Source organism: Rhamphochromis sp. 'chilingali' (genome assembly GCF_963969265.1).
Source record: "Rhamphochromis sp. 'chilingali' genome assembly, chromosome: 3".
In the NCBI taxonomy this organism is placed as follows: domain Eukaryota; kingdom Metazoa; phylum Chordata; class Actinopteri; order Cichliformes; family Cichlidae; genus Rhamphochromis; species Rhamphochromis sp. 'chilingali'.
In genome coordinates, this window is record NC_137931.1 from 40418094 (window position 1) to 40438368 (window position 20275).

The 20275-nt window shown below is 40.9% G+C and overlaps 1 protein-coding gene across 2 annotated transcripts in view; it reads right to left on the reverse strand.

The window, feature by feature from the left end:
- Nucleotides 1-20275, reverse strand: part of ralgps2 (Ral GEF with PH domain and SH3 binding motif 2) — a 75874-nt gene that overhangs the window by 46748 nt on the left and 8851 nt on the right. For both annotated transcript variants that reach the window (XM_080878396.1, XM_080878395.1), the window contains exons 2-5: nucleotides 4022-4126; nucleotides 2632-2762; nucleotides 2255-2362; nucleotides 1497-1547 (exon numbers count right to left, since the gene is read on the reverse strand). In XM_080878396.1, the coding sequence (XP_080734522.1) occupies nucleotides 1497-1547; nucleotides 2255-2362; nucleotides 2632-2691 (219 nt within the window). In that variant the 5' untranslated portion in view covers nucleotides 2692-2762; nucleotides 4022-4126. The remainder of the gene's footprint in view (nucleotides 1-1496; nucleotides 1548-2254; nucleotides 2363-2631; nucleotides 2763-4021; nucleotides 4127-20275) is intronic.

Genomic DNA, 20275 nt, shown 5'->3' on the forward strand with positions numbered 1-20275 from the left:
CAAGAATACGCGAGATACAGATGGCCTTTTTTCGCATAACTGACATATGACAAAGCGTGGGAGCTGTGATCACAGTGGCTTACTATTGCAAAACATGACAGTTAGACATAAACCACATGTACCCTATGTATGAAAGGGAAAAGGAAAAACATGGCAAGGGGGAATTCCTAATGTATAATGTGGTTTAAAAGTCTGGGGGCACCAATGGAGAAACTTCGTATGTACAAAGAAGTTACCTTGGCCACCACCGTAATTTCCTACGTTCATTTTTAATTTATTAATCGGTTTATCATGACAAATAACAAGCTTTAAAATGTTTCTAAAAATGCACACCGAGTTCAGATTTGCTCTGTCCCCTTCTCCTTGATGACAGTTTGCACTTGAACTTAGATGGATTCAAGTTTGCACAAAACCTAATAACCCATGTTATCCCAGCATGATCTGACCATGACCCAAAGCACTTGGCAGTCTGAGTTTAAGTGCTCCATAAAATTTCAACAAGTTTGTGGTCAGGCATCTGTGGAGGAAAGCCCATGACAATCAGCACTCCCTGGATCTATTTTTGTAGAGAGGGACTGATATTGCAACGGGCCAGTGACCCCAAACAACATGAAAATGCAAACCAGAGGCAGGAGCATGACTGATGACAGGAATACCGCTGCTCTTTGGAATACACTGACTGCACACTGGACAAGTGTCCGACTCCAAATTAGGCAAAAAATATCGACAAATTAGAATATTATGACTAGCCTTTTTATCACAGGTCTTTTTCTTTATCTCAGTCATCTCTTTACACACACCCTTCAGTTCATGGCACAAATCTCTTGGATTTGTTAGTAGACTACTTTTTTCCAGTCATCCACTAGAAATACTGGTTACTACTACAGGGTTTTAACTCACTGAGCTCTATCTGTGATGAAGTAATATTTCTATCTTTCAGTGAATAAAATTAGCACATTCGTGTTGTATTTGTGTACTCGTTTTGGTTGGCTTCGAATACAACTGATCCAGCTGCTACACCCCTCTTAGAAACCTGTCTACTGTCTTCACGTTTCACTTAAATGGCCACTGCTAGTTTTGATGCACCTTTTTTCAAATTGCTATTCTAAACTAAGTGAATGTCAGAAACTAAATATGGCAATGCTTAAGTCTAAGATGAAGTTATTTATTATAATCAACAAAGGGCACAAGTTCATTTGTTGAACAAGGTACTCAAGTGTCTTCTGAAGTTATAAAAGCCAAGTAAACCTGACGCTTAACCCAAGTTAGCTAACATGCACAATGCCACAAATTTGCTTAAATTAAATTGCTGACAGAGAGTGCAGTCTTACATTTTCAACAATATATATGTGAAAACGTTTTTAAAGATTTCAAATGCCCCAAAGGACTGAAAGTTGCTCATCAGTAAAGCAAAAAGCTCCCTTGAGTCCTCCCAGTCAGTTTAAATAATTGTCATTCCGTTAACATCGTTTTTCCTCTCCACATTAACTGCTCACCTCTGGCTGGATGGCTTTGAACACAGGAGCATCCATGAGTGTAATCTGGCCCTGAAGGAGAGCAAAAAGGCACCTGTTAGATATACTTTGGTCAAATTGAAATATTTACACAAACTAACGTTTGTCACAATTCCTCTAAGTTCCATGTTGTCATAAAGAAGGTTTATGTAATAACAATTCAACAACTGAAATGCTGATTTTCCTTGTTTTGTTTTTTTTAAATTGGGCTTGTGATAATGCACAACCCATTACTCCTAAGACTCCTTTACTTACCTGACACCACCTTGAAAGACATTAATATAACAGGGATTGATTAAATAAGACCAAGAGTGACCTCTTGTGGTGGAATGGGACACAACAAGACAAGCACACGTATTTAAAAAAGCTTGCAGACGTTCAAAAGATTGTTCTTTTCATGTGAATATCCTGTAAGGTAAAGCTAGTTCGACAAAAATGTGACATTGTTCTGAGTTTCTTTTTTTACTAGTATTATTATTTTTCCAAAGATGACACTGAAAAGTCACTGAAAATGGGGCAGAGGCAGCTGTGGGAACTGTCAGCAGCTGCTTGCCACTGCCAGACATCATCAATTATTACTGATGCAAACTCTGACCCCATTTCCCCCTCCATCACCCCATCTCCTCCCGTCTTAAGTCAGCACATCGGATTTTTGCTTATATGCACATTTATAACCCCTCATTTATGCAGGTTAATCAGAAAAGAAGAGACTGTAACAGAAACGCAGAAAATTCACTTACTGCATATTCCTCAGGAGTGACCTTCAGCACATCGAACACAACTGCGTCAAAACTCTTCTTCAGCTCTGAAGATGCCTTATCACTGAGAGATTCCGAGCTGCTGCTCTTCTGGAAGTCACACACACAGAAACACACACACAAACTGATGGCTGGGCTTCTGAGAATTGGATTACCAAATGAAAAAGAGTGGTGATGTTGGTAAGGTTTTGAGATTTGTATAATGAACACCAAGAAAAACTAAACATAATATATTAAAATGTTATTATTTAATATGTCAGCTGACTAATACTAATATATAATAATTATACACGAAAACCTTTCATAGTTAAGCTATACACAGGCTGCATTTTAAAACACTGACGTGGATGAGGCCTTACCTCAGAGACTGTGGCAGCACTGGTGGAGATACTGGATTGGCCATTAGGGAGGTCCATCATTCCCACACCATCTAGCTCTAATGCAGGAGACCATTCATCATCCTCAGCTACAGCAAAGCCCGCCCGGCCCTCTGACAGAAAACATATACAAAATATATGACAGTGAGCAAATTGCGCACGATATCCTGATCATTAATAGCAGCATTCAAACTGCTCATCTTGCGAACAGAGCGCCATCTACTGGTTGAAATGGGTTGATTTAGACATACTGTCGCAACTACAAGGAAAAATGTACCCTCTCGAAATTAGTTATGATGTAAAGAAATGCTGGTTAAATGGTTGTGAGGTTCAGCTATTGGTCCAGAATGCCTGTGCACACCATATGGATGTGCACATTTATAGTCTGCCTTTACTATGCTTGAGGAAAGACGGGACAGAAGGAGCTTAAGGTGAGCATTAGGAAAAGATCTTCTGTGAAAGGGGCTTGTGGTCCGTGAGTGTAAACAGCTTACCCGACCAATTCACTGGCTTCCATCCAGGCCAGATTTGCTACCAAACATTTGTCTTTGCTGTTGTTTTATCTACACATTGTTCTAAAGTCTTAAAACCATTCTACGCTTTTATTTTCAACCTACATATAACTATGTAAACGTGTGTGTGTGTGTGTGTGTGTGTGTGTGTGTACACGCACGCACACACAAAGGGGTTATTCAAGCGTTTAATAATAATAATAATAATAATATGAACTGTAAATATTAAACTGGAGACAATCTAATCCTCGTACATCACTGAGTGATATATTATTAATATTCTACCACAATTTAATATTCTTGTCTGCTCAGCACTGAAAACACCTTGGAGACCATTATTAGCCAAAAGCACACTGAGAAGCAATAATAAAAAAATAAGGAGCTGCTCAGAATACCGAAGGCCAGCAGAGGCCTGCAGGTGTATGAGCGCCTGACTGCCTACTTGTTTGTCTTTTCATCAAGTGGCCTGTTCCATTAACTTCCTTATACAGTTCTGCCGAGACAAGACAAGACAGATATACCAGCAAACGCCGGCATATCATGTAAACTATCCTCACATTGTTTGACAAAGTGCATAACCCTACAGGAAGCAATAGCTGGCCTGTGTTTACAAGTCTGAGTCTGCTGTATATAAAAATACTACATCTGTAATTATCTTATTTCCTGGCCCAATACCGATGTGTGTGTTGCCCTTTTATCTAGGTTCAAATTAGACATTTATTAAAAATATCACTTGTGAGGTTAAGCATCAATCTATTTTTTCATAGACTTAATAAAATAAAAAATTAAATTGATCCTCAGGCAACGTAAAAAGCTAGACATTCTTTAAAGAAAAAAAAAAAAAAAAAAGCCACACTTACCAGATGGGTGTCAGATGTACATAATGCTTTAAGTGAAGTTGGGCTGTTGTTCTGTTTTCGTCTGTCTATCGAGTTTTATCGTTCTCCAAGGCTGGTCTCTGCTGTCTGTGTGTGAAAGACAGGAACAAAAGAAATAAGGGGGAAAAGAACAAAAAGCACCATGATTGTTCTGAACACGAGTAAAAACCCACACAGTGGAAATCCTGTCTCCCTCTGTGCCTCCAGACTCTTTCCATAACTCACATCAGCCAGTAGGTGTCTCACTACGATAAGCAATAAAAGCTTGAGCTAGACTGGAGCATGGTATATCTCCTATTCCCTCCAGGTTATAACGATAGTCAGTATTTCTGTTTGTTACCTTTCCCAAACACTACATTAAGATTTCCATAATCCAAAATAAACTTCAAACTTTGGCTAAGATAAGCCTATAAAGACATGACCCCAAATAAATACATAAAATCAAATAAATAAGACAATGAACGTTTGCCTCACTTGGGTTTCGTTTTTCCCCCCTGCGTCACACAGCTCGTTAAATATAAAAAATAAATAAATACATACAAACATCTCTGTGCTAGGAGGACAGAAATAGCATCTGTGTACACAGCTTTAACAAGCTCTCACATCTGTCCTCGGCGTGTTATAGTCAAAGTGTTATCAACCCAGAGCAGTGTAAACAGCCTCTGATAACAGCAGGTTTCTGCTCATCTGCTGTCACTCATTTTGTCCTGTTAGAACTCCTTAACCATAACCATCCTAGCTAGTTTACATCTAGTTTTACAGCTTCTTCCGATATCCACACCTCCCGCTATTAACAATCACATCTGACTCATTGCCTTACCCTATCCAATCCCAACTAGCTGGTGCTCCTGATTTAAATGTCCTTGTGTCTGACACACCTGACAGTCAGCTGAGCTGAAATGTGCTGTGTTTGATGACATAACTCCACATAGGCGTGTCATAATGCTGGGCTTTCTGAGGTTCAAGCCCAGGGAATGTTTATAATGTCAGCTGGCAGAAAAACATGTGCGCACTAATAAGGCACAGGTGTGTGTGGGGAACAAGACGGGCTGACGTCTCAACATCACAAGTATAAACCTTGCAGAGGGCACGACTGGAATAAGAAGAGGAAGAGTGACAGAAAGTAGAACTACTCGTGTTGGAGCTTGCAGAAGAGGACGTGTCGTTAAGCTAAATGTGACTCATAAGACTGCATAGCAAGTGGCGTTCAATCAGACTTCGCTCTGTGAATTGGCTGCCTCTCCCTCCTTGTATTCACTGAATTCCAGACTACCTTCTGACATTCACATACTGCAGTTCACACACAAAAGGCCCAGGCTGCCTCAGTACTGAAGGGCATAATGCGTATTAGCGAGTGTTTTTGTGTGTGTTGTCGTCATGCACGTGCCAGCGTATCTGTGCATGTGACGACGCATTCCACATCGTGCACTGACCTTTTACATTCCTACCTCCAGCAGCCATGAAAACAGGTCTTCCATGACCTCCATTGGACATGTCCTAGGTCCTGCTTAAACTGCTCATCTCCTGTCCTTTTAATCCTCACCTCAACCTTATTTTATGGCAGCATTATATATTCAAGCTGGAAGCACTGATTAGTAAGAAATGCAAACATACACTAAGATAAATAAATCTGAGGGTTTGCGCTGCACGTGATAGTTTGTGGGAGTGGAGTGAGAGGCGAAAATTTATCAACTATTGATAATCAGATTATTTTAGTCATTCATTCGTTAGAAGCACGGAAAGTTCCACGTCTTAATCTGGTGAAAATATGATATATACATGGGGTGGCTGTAACTCTGTTACAGTACCCATACACCCATGGAACTGCTCTAGACGGGTGTCTTACACAAAACATCTTACATGACAAATCTGTAGCAGTGCATCCCAGATGGCCCAGCATCATGGAAACAGTAAACACCTGGCATTAAAATACTCCATGCAGAGAGTTGACTCACATGTGTGTCCTATTTACTTTTGTTGTATGTATGCTTACAATAAGAAGAAGAAAGGAAGGTGCAAACTATCATAGGAACAGGGCTAAAAAGGCTTGTTTCAGACGATGGATAAACTGGGAGGGGGGGGGCACTCAAGGTAAGATTTAAATTTAAAAAAACAAAACAAAAAAAGGTTCTTTAGAACAATCATGTAAAGCTACTCCAGTGAAGTCCAAGAATAAAAAGAGGGAGTTGGAAATGAGCACAATGGGTATGTGCAGGACCAACACGGATCTGTGTGATCGAGGAAAGGTCACAAGCTGTGAGACTGAATAAAGGATCACACGAGACTTGTGTAGCATTTAGTGTTAACAGAAACACTGAGCCAACCCTGCCAGTCTCCGTCTAAAGAACTAAAGGCCTTTTCTTTGACACCCAACAGTCCTGCAGGCCGAGCATCGGTTCTCAATCTGTTCTCACTATTAAACATTAAGTGTGTGTGAGTGTGTGTGTGTGTGTGTGTGTGTGTGTCTCTCTCTCTCTCTCTCTAAGGGAGGTCTTGTTAGCAAGCAAACAATAATGGAAGCATTTCCTCTGAAGCGCACAGTCATTTGAAAACAAGTCTTTTTCTCCTCCGCTGTGCTTTATGATAAAAACTGCAGTACCTCTTCTTCGTCACGGTCTACATGCTCAGTACAGACATGTGCTTTCTGCTCTGCCTAGCAGAAGTGGGGCTTGATGCGTTTGAAAAGCATGCCGCAGATGCGCCAAAGTCAGAGAGCCAAAGTGGGTCAGTGTGTTGAGGTGTGCACTGAGGGATGTGACAGCCCATTAAGCTGTGCTGCTGTCCCCTTCTCTTTAGTACACAGTACGCATACATACCATTCACACCGTCCAAGTTTAAACTCTAAAGCAAATTATCCCTCCACCATTCAAATATATCATAGGCCTCTTTACCATATGAAAAGAAAACGTTCCGAGTGGGTAAATCTGTAGATGAAACACTTCACTGCACATTCAAATTTTAAGATATAAAAACGCAGGACCTACTACCTGTATTTTTTAAATCACTCAAATAATCTAAACATTAAAAAGAAGCTATAAAAAGCAGCATAGAATAGAATAATCCTTTAATTGTCCCACAAGGGGAAATTTGGTATAATATGGTATTAACAACAGGGCAAATTATACAAAAGCAAATGTGCTTTGACAAATAACAGAGTAACATAACAATTACTCAAAATTACAGCAGCACTTAGCAATGGAAGTTATATAAATTATTACATGAAATGGCTCTATATGGCTGAGTTCTTGCTGCAGTATAGTTTTAAAATATTATAATATCTTGTCAGCCTCACTCCTCAAAAACCCATATCCTCATAAACTCCTATTGCAGACCATCTGCAGCCAAGCACACACATCAAGTGCAAACCATGTCTTCCGTCTTGCCTCCAGACTTCTTACATGACTGTATTTCCTGTTCACTACTGTTTTACAGAAACAGAGAAAGTGTTACTTTTAATTTTGCTCATGCATTATGTGAAGCTTGCTAATCACCAGAGAGCTTGTTGGTAGCATTTCATTTAATGCGATGCCATGGAAGACTGAGTCAAGGTTGTTCTCGCTTTCTCTGGGCTCTCATCAAGCCTCCTAGGGGACAGCAGGACAGTATTGATCTGGAGCTAAGAGAAGCCCGGACGATCTCTATCTCTCTCTCTCACTCACACACACTCTCGCACACGCACTACAGCAGCGTGTCGCCATGGATCGATATACACCACTTTCACTCAGCAGGTTGGCTGTATAAGCAGAAGTTGGTGACAATGCCTGCAGAGGGACAATAATGTCTGTGTGTGTTGTCGAGGGAACACGACTAACAGCCCCTTCACATGATCACTTAACATGCCAGTGATGTTCAGCCCTTCATGAAGGTCAATAACGGGACAGTGGTAACTCCATGGCAGTTTAGACCAGCAGAAGTGGATAAGGGAAAACATTTATAGGAACAGGAGGACCGAAACCAAAAACTGTCATAACACTACAATTACACTTTGATGTGAACATAAAAGCAATGTTCTCCATCCACTCAATTTTTAAACACCAGTCAGGGGTGCAGGGACTTTCTGCATTTTATGACACACACAGAGACACACACAGGCTATACTTTTGAGTAATTCCCCAGTTTGCTATTACAGCATGCGGTATTCCCGTTGCTCGGTCGATACAGTTTTTATTAAGTTCGCACAAGAGGAAGTGAGAAGATAATTCTATACCCCAAATACAGCCACTCTTCCAGACAAGACGCTCGCATGCATCTGATTTATTAGAGCAACATAATGCAAACAAAAAGAAAATAAGTTTAATGGTGCCGTATCATCTAACAAAAGCACGTTGGGTTTTTTTTGTTTTTTTCCTTCTTCAGAAAATCAATAGGCAATGAACCCAGTGACACAACAGATTTTCCAGACAGTGAATTAACAGCAATGTACCATCTATCATAGTGGGCCATCATTTTATGAGCATCTGGGTCTATTTGTGACGGGAAATTACTGTGATGTAGTGGAAAGATAGACAGCCGAGGACAAAGAGGGTCTTAGAAAAAGTAGGACATGAAGCACAAAAAAAGTGATGATCAATTTTACACTTGTAAATACACCTGCACTTTTTCAAAACATTTAACTTTTAACCTTATTTGAGTCAAATCCCCCCCTCCAATCAGTGTGCAGTGTCTGAATTTTAAAAAAGGCCAATATAGCTTCATCAGCAACAACACAAAATGTGTATTTTATATCAGGTAAAAAAAAAAAAAAAAAAAAGGTATTCAAGACAACTGTCCATATAAAATTATTTCTGAATTATAATGAATATATCACAATATAAAGTAATTACCTTCTGTACGTACAATTAAATGCCTTCAACAAGTCTTTCAGTTGTCTAAACATTTTTATGGCCGTCAGCTGATTGTGATTCTGATCAGCTGATCGTGTTTTTTGTTTTGGGAGGGAGGGGGCGTACATGTCACACATCTAAACCCAATTCTAAGCCAGTGTTGATGTTTTTCTAAAAATAAAAATAAAAATAAATAATGTTTTAGATAAACTTTCCTCCCTTGCTCTTTCACCCCTGCTTGCTTGATCTCTACAGCTTTCAGGGGGATAATTAGAGCTCACGCTTTAAAGACAGGCTGTCTTCTGTCTTTTCTCATCGCACATCCCCCAGTGACACAGGCAGGCTCTGTAGGTACAATGCTCACAGACATAGATAACATCTATAGTTAACATTTTACAGTGACCTAGCTTTTACTTACAGCTATAAGCAACCTCTGAAATCATGAAATACTACAAAACCTCAGCTGCCAAAAGCAAATACAAGGCCCAACTGGTCTTTATAACTGTATCTGACTATCCATCAAATGAACTGAAGAGAGGATACAGTGCCAAGCTTGTGAGTAGCGGCATGTGGCAGGGCCTCAGAGCGGCAGGCTGTCACGTGTGGGCAGGGAAAGGGCCTACAGTTTGAGTGTATCTGTGTGTGTGTGCTGACTTCAGCCTGATTTGTGGCCCAAATGGGAGCAGGCAGGCTGCCCGGACCAAGTTCAACTCTGCTGCTGAGGCCTGGGCGACCTGAGCATGGTGACAGTTGAGTGAGGAAAGAAAGAAAGGAAAAAAAAAAAAAAAGTAGGAGAGGAAGCGGGGAGGGAGAGGAAGCAGAGGAAGCGAGAAGCTGGCAGCAGTACTGTTGTCTGTGGTCATTCCCTGCATGGACTATTAAACAAGGAAAGGACATGGTAACAATATAGGGCAACAGAGCAGTCAGTCAGAGCAGTAATGCTTAGAGGAAACTGATATGATCTCTATGTCTTCCTCTATGAGTCTCTGAGGGCTGGCACAAGAGTGAAACCTCTTGTTGGACACCAAGTAAAGACACAATTGCTGAGTGAAATCGTTATATTATGCAGTATATATATTAAGCAACCTGTCACTGAACAGACTCCTCCGGTTGTTTATGGCCGTGTGCAGAGGATGCCCAGCATTGTCCATAATGTCCAGCTAATCACCACTTACTACTCTCATCAGTAACAACATGGACAAAAAAAGCAAAACAAAAAAAAGCACACTGATAGCTGTATGAACAAATTTTCTGTCAGTATGAAAGCCTCACAGGATAGACATTTATTATTGATCAATCAATCACACCTTAGTGACAGACCCCGGTGCATCACAATGAGCGGCATTCCACCACAGATTCTTGCTTAAGAACATGATGACACATCAGTGGGCTGAGCGGAGATGACGTGTGGGTGGTGGCAGTCTCAGAGCTGAATAAAATCATGTGGCTAATAAACTGCTTTTGCAGAAAGAAACCATCTGTCTGGAGCCAACGTGGTGATAAGTTGGCTTGATCAACTTTGCCATCTGAACTGCATAATGCAGAGGCATTTTAGTGTCAGATCATCAAAAGACACTTTGGGGCTAAGGCGATATTTCATCGTGTGTGTAGAAGAAAAAAGATAATACAGTCTCTTATATAAAGTCATAATCTATCAGTGTGTGGCAACTGGTTTGTGTAAATATGTAAACAAGAGACACATGAGCAGGGCCCAAACTCCAGCACAGCAAGCCACTGCATCTGTAATGTTGCACATGTAATTTTTGACCAAATTTTCAGAAGATAAGAAGTTGGATAATCACCTCTCCTATTTTAAAAAAAAAAAAAAAAAAAAAAAAAAGGGAAGGGAAGGGAAGGGAAGCACAAATCCTTCATTCTCAAACTTGGGAGCTCTAAGGTTAAGATAAAATAAAGAGGCACTATAGATCATAGGATAGTGATCATTAGGCATTAGGGCTGGGCCATATCATACTAGGGCTGTTTGATATAACGATATATCAGATGACGATATAAAAACGTCTATCGTTTCCTATTATGCTATCGTTTGTTTTGTGATGTCGTAGAATAAACTGTTTACAGCAATATTTTTCATCGTTTTGACGGTCACCTTAGTGGCTATATTAACTTCTTAAAGTTCTCTCTTTCTCTTATACACTATGGGCAGACAAGTGCCTGTTTTTACCGGTTTTCGTTAGCAACAATGACGGTAAAACCATCGCGTGGCTCCGCTGTCCGCTTGTTTGTTTTCCACGTAAACCTTTCACAATAAAGCTCAAGATCCTGTTGAGACTTTTCAAAATAAAGTGAATCACATGAAAGAGTATGCAGAGAGTTTACGGATGAGAAGCAAAAAAAAAAAAAAAAAAAGCCATCAAGTGCTAAAAAATTAACCTTAGACTCAAACTTTGAGAGAAAATGGTGGCCGTTACAACTTGTGTCTAAAAATGTATAGTTTCATGTAGGGCTGCTCAATTAATCGAATTTTAATCTCGATTACGATCTGGGCTTTCAACGATCATTAAAAATGACTGAGCCGATTATTAGCACCTCCCTCGTGCTTTACTCTCCGTTGTGGCAAATCAAGCGCACCGCTCTGCATTTCGAACACGCGTCACAACAATTAAGAGGACCCGAGGGAAGCTCGGAAAGCTAAGCAGAAGTTATTTGGAGAGGAGAGTGACTGCCGTTGGTTGAAAAGAGGTAAAAAAAAAAGTGGTGTGGAAACATTATGGGTTCACGGAGTCAGACGTGGATCAAGTAGACACAGTGTGTAAACTTTGCTACGGTGTCGTAGCTGCACCACAGAGCAACACTGCAAAGTTCACTAAACATAGATGTTTACATTTTTCATTTATGTTTTATATTGCAAACATTTGCACTGTTATCAGTATTTGCACTATTTTATATTATTTTTGACAATCTTTAAAGTCATTATTCAATACATTGTTATTGTTAAATAAATATTGTCAAATAATCGAGATCTCAATTTCAGTGAAAATAATCGTGATTGTCATTTTTGCCATAATCGAGCAGCCCTAGTTTCATGCATCACTTAAAACACTGGAATCCAGGTAAAGGACGCCCAGCTGGAAAAACTAAACGCAAGTTGAGTTGCCCGAGATTCACAGAATTTACAGAAAATATTACATTTTTGTGATTTATATCGTTGTCAGGACGATAAATGTCTTATATGAGATTTTTGTCATATCGCACAGCCCTATATCATACCGTTCACAGTAATACTGGTTTAATGTTGGGCAACGGTAAGAGAATGAAATATCGCGATAGAATATGGGTAAAACGCGCATTTGCAGTGCCTTTGTTTTCATACGCATATGGTGGAAAAAGCACGGTGGTGACAGAGAACGAGAAGGGCGAAAGCGGATCGTTGAATGAAACAGATGAACCAGAATTGTTTTGTAAAAATGCTGCAACTTCAGTGGTGTGGAACTGGTTTAGCTTTAGTCCGTCAGATACACAACAAAACACTATTTTTGGTAGAGCATGCTAGCGGGCCGTTGTTATTACCGTGTTTTTTGGAAAATACACTTAAAATCAATCCTTTGATTTTTCTGAAAATCGACAGTGCCCCTTATAATCCCGTGTGCCTTATGCTTGGATTCTGGTTGTGTTTACTTACCTTGAAACGATTTTATGTGGTACACGGCGCTCGAAAATCTGCCAACTGTTTTAGTACGACTTTGCTATGATACGAACCCACACCGCTTGATGGATTGTCGGAGGATTACGGCTATCATAGGCAGGAGCCCCGCGGAGTGATACGTACTGTGCTTCAACATAATATTACCGTATTGTGTGTGTATAACCTCTTTTTAAGTTTTGTGAATATTCTACATGGTTATGCTGAGGATATGTTGGCCAGTTTCCACTGGAAATGCCTTTTGGTTAAACTGTCAGCAAGGAATTTGCATTTGCACTGTTACATTTTTATATAACTTCCATGCACAATGTTATATCGCCCTGCTCTATTAGGCATATGTTGTGCCCACAAGAAAAAGATTTTAACCACTGCAAAAAGCAGCTTCTATGCCATCAGACATGTTGTCAATCCTTTAAATTAAGGCACATCTGTGGGAATCTGGATCTGCATTTTCTTTTGTTTATAGTCCAGTAGCATAAAAGGACCCCCTTATCATCTTCTCAGACAGTTTCACACAGTTAAAAGGAAAAGAAAAAGTCTTGCTACCTCCACTTCAGGTCCCATGCTCTTTTAAAATGGCCTGAGCATTTTCTCAATGTGAAAGAAATGCTTGGTTTCCAAGTACCTGTTCAAAGTGGTACTGCACGAGTATTAGCCAACTTCTGTCAGATGATGCAAACAGGCTGAGGGCTGCTGACGTCGCCAATAAAGCAGAAGCAATGAGGAAAGTAGCAGTTTCAATAGTTTCCACTGACTTTTTCCTTATTCCCAGGTATTTTATTTGTATTGGTGGTTTGCAACACTAATCGTTTCATTTCCCCTTCACAAAGGTTGCTCTTCCCCTTGCTATCATTTAGGGCCAATGACGCATCATGTTGGAAACAAAAAAATAAAATTTCCGGAGATTGTTAATGCTAACCCTACTTCCGAACTGACTCAAGTTCACATTCAAAGAAGGTAATTGTAGATTACAATCATATTGAAAGGTGGACAAAAAATGCTTTGGAAACAATTACTTTAGAATGCAAGGTGTGACAGGTTTTTCTCTTGCCCCTTTTTCTGTTCTTTTTTTTTTATTTTATCTTTATTAACCTCTTGAAGTTCTCATAAAGTCTTTGGTTCACAGTGTTATTGGGTAGCTTTGCTTTATCACTGTATTCTCTCTGTTGTTTGTTAATTGCCCCTTAGGGATAAATAAAGTCTTCTGATTCTGATTCTCTGTGTGTGGACATGAGGGAGCCTGAAGAACCTGCTGCATTAAGAGAAAAGAAGAACCATTTCAAATACAGGTAGGAACATATATTCTACTATTATAGACTGATTTCATGCCATTAATGTTTCTCAGTTGTTCCATGAAATGTAAAGCAACAGGCTGAAAGACTGGAGAAAGAATTCTAATCACATGATCAGAAATGAATCATTTACCTTCAGGTAGACAAGCTTTCAGTCCGGCCTGATGTGAGCACTAAATTTGAAACTACAAAAAGAAACCATCTCCTTCTCTTAGCATCTGTTTTGCCTATGCACAGCTTTAAATCAGTGCTGTAAATATGCCATCTGAAATTTTAGTCACAGGAGTTTAGTGTAGAGTTTTTTCCTCTCCCTCTCAGTCAATGGCTCCTTTCTGTTGTTGCTTTTTGTTTTTTTTTAAAAAAAAAAAAAAAAAAAAAAAAAAAAAGGCCCTAAAAGTTTACTTAACAAAAGAACAAAAACCTGCAAAAGGAACAAAACTTTAAGCTTTGTGGGCGCTTTACTGATGACAAAGCAAAGCTTACTGTGGCCGATCTTGAGAGCAAAACTGCTTGGCTTTTATTCTGATGAACAGATAAAAACCAGGGTAATAGTTCCTGCCTGAGTTTGAACGATTTCAGTCAAACTTTTTCCTAAAGGTCACCTGGTGTTCGAAACATTAAGTGAACTACTGTTAAACTGTAAGAAGAACTTGCAACCCAGATGCTGAATCTGATTGTGAGGATTTAATGATCAGTTTCAATCAAATCACACACAAATTCCCATCTTTACAACTTGTTAACCCAGTCTACGATGTTAGTATTAAATATGTGAACATATTTTCATTCTTTAAGTTAAGAAATGACCACATATCAATGGTGGAGCAACAAAGAAATGGTCCATGCACAAAAATGAGACTCTGCCACATCTACACTGATGGTACCACAAAAAGAAAAACACAGCCTTTCCCAGGACTGGATACCGGGTGGGCCCTCACAGCTAAAAGACATTGCATGCTGCAACCTGACAAACCATACAATTATGTCAGCACAGGAATACGCACAAACTCCCACGGTGCTGGTACAACAAAACCTCCTTTTAGACATGCCAAACTCTATATCCCTGCACAGGAAGCTGGTCAGGAGGGGACACATCTCCAAACCATAAATGCAGAATCATAGTTGCATTTAAAGAACAGAAGAAAAAAAAAAAAAAAGGGGGGGGGGGGGGGCGCACAAGATCTTAATGCTTCTCCATCAACAACTGTTATAATTTGAATCTAATTTGTGCACACGCTCCAACCATCAGCTTTTGGTGCCAGTTTTTTTTGGCACAAGTATGGCTTTATAAGGGACTGAAATTTTAAATTAATTAGAATTAGCCATGACGGATAATAAGGATAAAACTATTCTTTTTCTGCATTACCTTTTTCAACATTGCTCTCATGTTGTCTTTTGCTTTTGTCTTTACAGCAATTACCAAGAAACACTAATATTATTTTTCTATTAATTTCAACAAATGCATATTTCAAAAGAAACCATTCAACAACAAACAAGCGCTGTATTTTTGGCCCCAAGTAAGCAGGCCTACCTCATAGCCAAACTTTAACCACAAAAAAAAAAAAAAAAAGTGCCTTTATGAGGCAGGATGAGATCAAAGATCAAATCAGTGAGCTTTACTGAGAGCGTAAGAAGGATATTCTCCTTCAGTGTGCTGTATAATCCACTAAATAAGACATTCCAAACAAACAGAAGATTTCAGCATCCCTGCAACAATGAGCTCATCTTCCTCCTACAACCCAGTCCTCTTTTAGTTGTTCCTTATCTGTTCAGACTATTGACACAAAAGAGCTGCTCCGAGCCAAAACTTAACGTCAGATTCAGCAGGCTTTTCGAAAACAAACACTCTGCAGGCTAGCTATTGTCAGAGTTACATCCTGTGTGTGCATAAGTCTGCAAAGCCAAGTGTTCAGTATGACAAAAGAGGAAAGGGCTTTGGCTTTAAACACCGACCTTAAGTTTCAGTTTTTATCTACAATTCAAGTCACTTTGCTTAACTGAGCAAGACTGAGGTAACGGGCTTCCCATACAGATTAACACGTAGTCACACGGAGTGCTGCATGCATGATTTCCCCTTAACATGGCACTGCCCTATCTCCAGGGCCTGATAAAACGAGTAATTACAACTTAAAAGCGCACAAAAAAAGGGAATGCTGCTGAGAGAGAGAGGCCGAGGGAGAAACTAACAAGTGTGCCTGTGAACACATACACAGCTGTTCGCTCTAAGTCACTAGGTCAGAGGTCACAGGGGAGACTAAAATATGACACCCACACACTGGCCAAGGGGGAGAAAAATGAGGCAGAGGATGAGAATAACCAGAAAAAGAAATAAATATCAAACTGAACCCATCCGAATTATCTGCAGAGACGGAGAGTCAAGCAGCAGAGGCAGATTTTTCCAAATCTGGTCATTGCTGTCTCTCATACTAATATGGAAAGTACTCTGTATTCCCATCTGATAGCAGCTATGAAAGATTGATTATTTTATCTTTTACTCACAAGACAGAACAATGCAGCGCTGTGCTTCTAGTTAGGGTGTGTGTTTGAAAGGGGAAAAGCAAGCCTGTATCAAATGGAAGAAGAGCAACAGCTGAGACTCGAAAAACAGCTGTATCTCTTCAGTCCCCTCCCCCCCCTCCGTCCCCTCATCTCCGCTCTCCCTGAATGAGCCCCTCACACCACTTTTCTGATCCTCCTCTCTCTCTCTCTCACACAAACACAGAGAGAGGCATGGCCAGGGGCTAGCTGCACACACACAAATTATAATATGAAGTGCCTGAGTTACACCGGCACTGTTGGTTCGAGCCGCTGTTCTCTCAGAGGACAAGTACAGAGAGGATCCATGTGGTACTAAACATTCATCTATTGACTATAAATAGGAATGACATTGTTTCCAGCGGCAATGTCACCCTCCCCCTTCTCTTGTAAATCCTTACAACTCCCCCACCTTCATGTGAGTCCAGCTGTAGCACAAAAGGCATCCAAATAAACCTTCAAGTTAGCGTTTCACGTGGAAAACAGAATCAAACGCAGGCCTGTCCATCGAGGCAGCAACCGTTACCGTCATAAGAGCCAGTTGTGAGGGAAAGAAAAATCTGTATGCCTTGAAAGGATGGTGACGCATCTTATTACATATAAATGAGTCTGGCATTGCTCACAGGTGTAAATAATTACAAAACAGAACAATTGTGAAGGGGAGGAAAGCTGTATATAGGTTTGGGCCTTCTTTGAAACAGTACCATTTGGCACTTTTTCAGACAAAAGTTATTCTTTTAGTAAGGCAAATTTTGAAAATTACAGTCTAATTCAAGTCTACTTTGATAATACATGACATACAGCAGCCTTGGGGTGTTTAAAATAGTAAAAAGCAAATAAAATAGGCTAATTTCAAGTCCAGCTGTAGATCAAGCATCGCAGCAAATCATCATGTTTGGACCCATAAATTCTCAATTTTCCTTTCTTTTGATTTTGATCAATTTTGTAAATCCTGGTCTATGATAAATGATTATCTAGAGGATGTTCACTGGCTTGTGAGTGCCAAGTCGTTAGCCAATGGGGATGTGTGTTTCACAATTAGACCTGCCCCGTTTCTCAGCACATCTCACTCCAAAACCCTGAGATGGTGATGGCGAAAATCCTTTCCTGGAGGCTTCACAGTAGCAACATCCATCTTTTATATCGTCTATGGCTGTGAAGCATATGTAGTTGAAGAGATTTTTTTTTTTTTAAAAAGGAAGAAAGAAAATAAACTTTCTTATGTTCATATTTGTCTATTCTATCCATTTGTGTCAAATAAACTCCTTGTGACATTAAGGTTTACCATTTTGTCAGTTTGCCTTTTAGAAAGTATTCAAGTTTATCACTTTAGATATTAAGCACATTTCTTATTTAGTTAAATTCCACCATTTGCTCTCAGAGTGGAAATGTTAGATGTTTTCATAAAAACCTAAATAAATAAATAAATAAATAAACAAAAAATCCATTAATCTCAACACCTGCAATAATTTCGCATGCATACAAAAAGGCTGCACAGAATGAATTAATACCCAGACTGACAGTTGGTGATGCAAGATGCGTAACTTCAGGCATGTGCAAGCAAGTCTGTGTGCAAGCCTAGACCCAACTAGTGGGAAACCTGACAAAGGCGACAGGAAAGAGATCATTCTCAGTACCACAAATCTAAATGGATTCTTTGAAATGATAGAGAAACACATCTGCCTGGGATATGAATCATCTCTACTCATTTATCAAAGAGGTGCTGGAGAGTTAAAAAGGAAAAAAGAAAATAACAGGTGGGGAGGATACAGCACCTTATTTTCATAGTGTGCTTGAGGTCAAAAAGCCCACCTGCTGACTATCAGATGAGGAGGAAAGAGTAGAAGTGAAAACATTGGGAGCAGAATAAAGCGAAAGGAAGATGGAACAAAACACAGAGCTAGAATCGTGTTTGTCTGTATCTGATCTATTGTCTTTGGCCGGGTTCAAGACCAAGTTCACAAGTTTCCATGACATAGCTGTGGCTCAGCTCTCAGTTTTGCACCCAAAGCCAAAAACACTCAAGGTTCAGACAGATGGATGAGGCTCTGTTGTGAGACCACAAAGACTTGTCTTCAGCGCCGATACAGACCGGTGGATCAGGACAATATGCAGGGGGAAGTGGAAGGGTGAGGCATCTGTCTGTTTATGTTCAATACAGCCTAAGGGGTAGTACATCACAGTCCTGTTTTTTTAATTTGGAGAACCAAACATCACAAGTCTGTTTGCACTCTTTATTCAAAAAGAAAACCCCCAGTATACATAATGAGCCAGTTTAGTGTGGAGTTTATAGCTGTGGGAATTTTAAAAGACAGTATAAACTAAATAAATACGTTTTATTATTACACACCATCAGCGGCAATACACTTTGCAAGCCACATACTTTCTACAAGTAGTTTAAACTAAAATCAGCGACCTCAATCTCAACTCCAATTGTGCCCACCATTCCCTTACCTTTGGTGGTTAAATTAATCCTCTAATAACAACATTATCTCGCTTTAAACACTGCTCAAGTGCATCCAGTTGGCCTGCCTGGTTTTGAATAATCGTTTTAAATTTTTGCGCATCTCCACGCAGCTCCTCTGAAATCCCTGCCATTATTGCCTGTTACGTTTCGGTGTGTCAGTGTTTTGTTTTTGCATGACTTATGTATTTCCTGCTTTACTTTGAAAGTCTGTGTTATCTTAGTGTGTTCAGTTTACATTTTCCCTGTCTCGTCAGTTCTAATTTGCCCCAGCTGTGTTTCCCTCCTGTGGTCCATTTCCTGATTGCTCCCTCTATGTATTTAAACCCTGTGTTTCAGTGTGTCATGGTCGCGATCTCCCCCGTGTTGTAAATAGTTTGGTGTTTTGTTGTAAATAAATAGTCTGTTGTAAATAGTTGTGAATGGGTTTGTCAATACTTTCGTCATGGGATATTTTCGTTTTGGGGATTTTGGTGGAGAGCCTTCGTGGTTTTATTTTCCTTATCTTTGTTTTTCTACGTTGCACCCCGGTTGCCTAGGCCGGGGTGTAACATATGGGGGCTCGTCCGGGATTGGTGGAGGGTCCGAAGGAGGGACAGCTTCGGCCTTCTGTCTTCGCTGGAGGGTCCGAGGACCGCTTCAGCCTTCATCCGCCTTCGCTGGAGGATCCGAGGGACCGCTCCAGCCTTCTGCAGCTGGTGGGCTGCGTGTCCGTGTGTGCAGCTGGTGGGCTGCGTGTCCGTGTGTGCAGCTGGTGGGCTGCGTGTCTATGTGTGCAGCTAGTGAGCTGCTCGTCTGTCTTCGCTGGAGGATCCGAGGGACCGCTCCAGCCTTCATCCGCCTTCGCTGGAGGATCCGAGGGACCGCTCCAGCCTTCTGCAGCTGGTGGGCTGCGTGTCCGTGTGTGCAGCTGGTGGGCTGCGTGTCCGTGTGTGCAGCTGGTGGGCTGCGTGTCCGTGTGTGCAGCTAGTGAGCTGCTCGTCTGTCTTCGCTGGAGGATCCGAGGGACCGCTCCAGCCTTCATCCGCCTCTGCTGGAGGGTCCGGGGGACCGCACCAGCCTTCGTCGTCTGCTGGAGGGTCCGTGGGACCGCTCCAGCCTCCATCAGCTTCGTCTGCCTTCATCCGCCTTCGCTGGGGGGAGGGTCCGTGGGACCGCCCCAGCCTTTGTCGTCGCTGGAGGGTCCGTGGGACCGCTCCAGCCTTCATCCGCCTTCGCTGGAGGGTCCGAGGGACCGCTCCAGCCTTCGTCGTCTGCTGGAGGGTCAGTGGGACCGCTCCAGCCTCCATCAGCTTCGTCTGCCTTCGTTTCAGCCTTCGTTTGTCTGCATCAAACTTTTCACTTGGGGTTACATGTTTGATTTTTGGGTAGGGGGAAATGTTACGTTTCGGTGTGTCAGTGTTTTGTTTTTGCATGACTTATGTATTTCCTGCTTTACTTTGAAAGTCTGTGTTATCTTAGTGT